General features: G+C 35.3%; 1 protein-coding gene across 1 annotated transcript; it reads right to left on the bottom strand.

Moving 5' to 3' along the window:
- Positions 1 to 5,378: 5,378 nt before the first annotated feature.
- On the bottom strand, positions 5,379 to 5,953 carry LOC121729852 (DNA-directed RNA polymerase II subunit RPB9). The gene has a single exon (XM_042118499.1). It carries the CDS (start codon positions 5,838 to 5,840, stop codon positions 5,460 to 5,462), a length of 381 nt encoding a protein of 126 aa, XP_041974433.1. The 5' UTR covers positions 5,841 to 5,953; the 3' UTR covers positions 5,379 to 5,459.
- Between the last annotated feature and the right edge of the window lie 93 nt (positions 5,954 to 6,046).

Genomic DNA, 6,046 nt, shown 5'->3' with positions numbered 1-6,046 from the left:
GAACTACCATTGAATTAAACCGGTATTCGTTACTTCTGATCGCGCATCCTAATAGCATAGAGCCAGTATAAGTAATAGAAAAGATGGCAGATTTAAGGGACAAAATAATTTTTTTTTTGGCTATCTGTCACTTTGGCTAGACTGTAGTACTACCGTAACTAAATCTTCGGCGAGATAGTAATGCATATCTAGTATCTACGTCCTATGATGCCGCCCATTCAGAGTTATTTTACCTATGCGAGTGTCTAGTGCACTCCCGAATCGGTATTCGGCATAAAACTCCCTCTCTATCAGAGGTGGTTACATAACCCTTAGGTTCAGTTCACATTGCAACTAATTAGAGCCATTAAAAACTTTTTGAATGCTATACTTACCGCCCGTGGTGTAACGCAGTTTGTTCCAATTTGGAGGACTCATAAAAATGTATAATTATTGCATCAACTCGTCACGTTGCAGTACGAACTTAACTGTTTTAATGGCTTTAAAAAATTGAGTTATTATAGTGCTCTTATATCTTATTATAGTGTTCTTTATTTTGTGAATTTAAGCTTCATATAAATCATATGGCCTATAGAGTTTTTCTAATGTTCCAGATAAAGATATTAAACAGATTTTGTTTTAAGCAGCTTAAATTTTTTTTTATTAATCAGACGGAAAATTAGTAACTACAATAGTTCTACTGTGAGATGTAATAATTCTATTCTAGAATAGTATGTAGAATTAATTACTTGCTAGTTGCTCTTTAATAAAATCCTGAGCTTTTAGGCTTTATAGATAAATATGGTTGTTTTGCAGAGCTTACATTTGATACTATTGATATTATTCAAACCCCTAGAAAGCACTACGCACACTTAACATAGGACATTCATAGATACCTGCTTGAACATGACACTAAAAATACCTACCTAAATGTTCAAACGAGTAATGTAACAATAATAATAATTTTATTAACCCAATAGGCAATAGTAGCAAAATTATTATTTAGTAGGGCAGCTGCCCCCCCCCCCCCCTGGATCATGCTGACGCCCCTACTAAGTATATTATCTAGTACTTTCATCTATAAAAATTAAGAAAACGAATTTTTGGCATTTGTTTGCAATACAATATTTTTACAACTAAAATTATTATTTTTTTATTCTTTATAAACACCTAGCTTATAAAAAATCTGATTTGCCCCCCCTGGCCCAGAACCTGGGTACGCCCATGTTAGTACCAACTATCTTAACACATCTTTAATAGTTATTTAATAATAAACCCAGCTGCTTGCTGAGAGATTTGGAGCTATTGAGTTGAGGCAACTCGTTTTCTCCACACACGTTTGAAGTACCCATTACATATTTTCATCCGTTTCATCATTCCGTCGCATGACGTATGCATGGAAACGAGATACCAATAGACATATTCGTGCGCGAATAAGGCTTGATTTATATGCATCCGCGCGACAGAGCGGTTCGGCCGCTAGTCGCTACACAACGAAGTACGCATGTATTTAAATAGATCGTTACATATTGCTCATAGTTTGGTTGTATTGTGACTTGTGTGGCATCACTAGCTGTTAATTTAATATAGATCTATTTGGCCTTTTTATTTACAGTAAGTACGGTATATGATTTAAATGAATATTTTCGAAGATATTACAGATTTAAAAACTGCGGGACGTAGCTTTTGCGGCGGTACCGGCCATTAATGCGGGCCACTACTGTATCGATTTTAATCATTTTTTCAGTGAGTGACATAGGCTTTATATTTTATACCCGTGCGAAGCCGGGGCGGGTCGCTAGTTGAGTTATAAGTACGGCGCGGATGCATATTATAATTAAACTAGACGTTCCCGCGTAAATGAGTTTTTCACAGACAAATTAGTCCACAAAAAATAGCCTATGATCCTTCACGTAGTCTACTTCTTATCTGTGCCAAATAACAGAAAAATTGCTCCTTTAGTTCGTAAGATAAGCCCTTTCAAATAATTTCCCCCGTTTTTTAGGGTTCCGTACCCAAAGGGTAAAAATGGGACCCTATTACTAAGACTTCAATGTCTGTCTGTCCATGGGCGTACCCAGGTTCTAGGCCGGGGGGGGGCAAATTACCCAGATTCTGGGCCAAAGGGGGGGGGGGGGGGGGGCGGCAAATTACGCCAATATAAGCTAGGTGTTTATAAAGAATAAAACCTGCCTGCCCCCCCTCGGTACGCCCATGTGTCTGTCTCCAGGCTGTATCTCAAGAACGGCTATAGCTAGACTTCTGTTTACACAGAATGTGTACATATCTGTTGCCGCTATAACAACAAATACTAAAAACAAAATAAAATAAATATTTAAGGGGGGCTTCCATACAACAAACCTGATTTTTTTGCTATTTTTTGTTTGATATCAATAATGGTATCTAGGCACTTGACATTTTTACAAAATCCTTAATTATATTTGAACTATACTATTAATATACAGACTATAACATTAAACTCCCATACAAACATTACAATTTTTGGGCTATTTTTAGCTCTAATACGGTACGGAACCCTTCGTGCGCGAGTCCGACTCACACTTGGCTGATTATTTGAACATTTTCCTCTATTTCTTGACTCCTATTAATCTAAGCGTGATAAAAATAAAATAGAGCTTATAGCCCTCCTTGATAAATGGGCTACAGAAATAATTTTTCAAATCGGACCAGTAGTTCCTTAGATTAGCACGTTCAAATAAGCCCTTTCAAATAATTTCCCCCCGTTTTTTCCACATTTTCATCTATTTCTTCGCTCTTATTAGTCTTAGCGTGTAATAAAATAGAGCTTATGGCCTTCTTCGATAAATCTAGCACTGAAATAATTGTTCAAATCGGATCAGTAGTTCCTGAGATTAGCGCGTTCAATCAAACTCTTCCACTTTATAATATTAGTTGATCGAGAACCTCATATTAGTCGATCGTAGATCGAGCCTACAAGAGACTATCAGACCATAATTTTTATTTATACTATTTAAAACTGTCCTTAGCCCAGGTTATTGATTCGTTAATTCCTGCATGAACAGTAATCACTATAGTATTCTTACAGAAAACATTCAATTAGTAATGTTAAGAATTAGTACTAGCATCCACTTAAAGTAATGCTTATTTCAAGCAGGGTTAAATAGATCTCCTTATGCCTAGTACCTAAACCTATATTATATAGTCTGTCTTCCTAATAAGTAATTACTAATTAGTTACAACTTGTACGATGTACCTACGTAATATACACTTGTTATGTTTTACTAGACATGTTTAGTATTTAGTGCACATTTCAATATGAGCTTTCACTAGACTAACAGTTAAATTGTTTGATTAAAACTAACATAATATTATACCACTATACTTCTGTACTTTAGAACAGTTGATACCTAGACAATTCTTGCCATTATTATTTTGCCTGCTACCTAGAATGCAAATATAGATTGGATGTTAAGGCGCTTTGCAGACGACGGGGCGGGGCGGGCCGGTCATTTACGTACACCCGTCGATTACTGCGGCTGCCCGCGCCGCGTACACAAAGCACACGCTGTCTGCGTTACTACATGTAAACTGGATTGTGTGATCCACGGCGGGCAGCCGCGGACATGCGCCGCCAGTGCCCACCGGGCACCTGCAGCGCGGTCTTTTTGCCCACCGTGTGCGTACGTGCGTTGTGGATCACACAAACCAGTTTACATGCAGTAACGCAGACGGCGCGGCGTGTGCTTTGTGTACGCGGCGAGGGCAGCCGCAGACATCGACGGGCAGACGCGGTCTTTATTGCTTCTTGGAGAAAAAGCCCACCCCGCCCCATCGTCTGCAAAGCGCCTAAGGCGTTTTGCAGACGACGGTTTTAGAATTTACATCTACCTACATTATATTTATCACAGAATTTGTTTATCTAAAATATTCTTTTTATGATTCAGAATCTCAAAAATATTATTAATTCTCTCATGTCTTCCTGAAGGTTAAGTAAATAATAAAATATAAAAAACTTGAATCTTTTTTACAATAATTATTGTTCTCTTATTTTTGTGTGTTCGTATTATTATCTATATTATGTTTGTGTGAATGTTATTATTTTATTTTTTGTTAAGTAGGCATTTAGAGTTTTACCAAATAAGAATACTTTATTTTCAGGCAACTCAATAGAAGATTCTTTATTATATTATGGATTAGAATGTTATAGACAATGCTGTAGATCTCATTGTTGTAGTTGAACATATCATAATAATTAGATATTGTCACTAGTAGCTAACGTTAGAGTGCAGTTTAAGTTTTGGACACTAACATAGAAGAGATCTAATGTCCGTCCTAAAACTGGTACGATGGGTGTCTAGCCTTAATTTATTATATTTGTATTTCAAACTATATAATTTGTATAAAAGTCAATTAAAAAGTATATTTTCGATTTATTAAATTATTTAAAAAAAAACTGGCAAATATACATAACAATGAAAGTATTGCTCCTTCAGACCAAAGAGACCGCTTCCTGTGTGATTAACCATATTTTTTACACAATTGAATAAAGTTATGGCAACATTTTAAAATTTAAATATAATTATTGTTTAAATGTACTAATATGTTGTACATAATACTTTATGTTTACAAGTTAACTATATGATACTTGATGACGCCCGCAACTTCTTTGCGCCAAAATTAGTTAATCGCGCGGGAACCTTAAATTTTTCCGGGATAAAAAGTATCCTATGTCCTTCCCCGGGACTCAAACTATCTCCATGCCAAATTTCAGCAAAATCGGTTCAGCTGTTTGAGCGTGAAGAGGTAACAGACAGACAGACACACAGACAGACACACTTTCGCATTTTTAATATTAGTATGGATGGATTTTTATTTTCCCTATACATATGTGGGAATTTAAAGCTATTGATTGATTTATTCTGCCAGATTGTAAGACTTTTTAAGCTTTGGCACATACTGCTACAATACTATATAAAATCTGTTCCCCAAACTTTTATTCTACAGCTAAAATCCAGTTTTCTAGTATTTCAAAAAACCTGTCACTGTATTATTAAACAGTTTATAATCTTTGGTGTTTTTTGTAGGAAATTATTTAATTATATACTGTTAATTAATAAATGGCTGTGAATTGTTAATTGTTAAATTTGAAAATGTGGCTTGGCTATAATATTTTTAGTTAATAAAGTTATTAATTAAAATGGATCATAATTTATTTATTTACCCCTTATATAAATAGAAACCCCTCTTGATGAATAATATTATAAAGGTACAATATATATACCAAGTTACCAAAAACTAAACTATGCTTTACTTAAGAAAAATATAAAGCAATTAATGATAAGATAAATCTGTTTAAGGCTGCTATACCAAAAAGAATAATTGTCTGCAGTTCTCTCTTGCTAGAATAAAACTAAAACTTCAAAAAATACTTTATTATAAAACGAATTTAGAGAAATTATTGTTACATTTACATAAAGATTACACTTACTACTAACATTTCATTCAGTCCACCGATGTTTGCAACTTGTACATACGTAATACAGTCTCATCTCTTCTTCGGCGCGTCTCGTCTGTCCCTGGAAGAATACGGCCTCTCGATGGTTACACTTCGGGCACATATGATCTTTTGTACGAGGGAGAGTAGGGTCACTAACCACATCAGGGTTTATATGCGTCAACTCGTCCACTTCGTGCATAATTTTGTTGACGTACACGCAGTTGGAGTCCGCTAGCTGTTTGTAATCGCAGTTTCTGCAGGCGTAAAGCAAGACTTTGTTGTTTTTGTCTTCGCGCGGGTATAACATGTTATTGCACTCCTGACAGAACTGAATGCCCACGTACCCAGGACCACCGTCTTTTCTTCCCAGGTTTAATGTCATGTTATATTATTTATTTTATCGGATCTTAATTTTTTAAATATATAATGGTTTCTGAATGAGAAATACAAATATTCAACTTTAAAAAACAAAGCCGAATTTGATGACTGATGATAATCAAATGACGTTTATGCCAAAATGTCAGTCAAGCTGTATAAAAAAACTTTTTGTCAAGTTGTTGTTTATGGTTACTTTTTGTATTTACCCTG

Source organism: Aricia agestis, chromosome 8 (genome assembly GCF_905147365.1).
Source record: "Aricia agestis chromosome 8, ilAriAges1.1, whole genome shotgun sequence".
Lineage (NCBI taxonomy): Eukaryota > Metazoa > Arthropoda > Insecta > Lepidoptera > Lycaenidae > Aricia > Aricia agestis.
The sequence above is the reverse complement of the archived record's forward strand: the minus strand, read 5'-3'. Positions and strand labels throughout refer to the sequence as shown.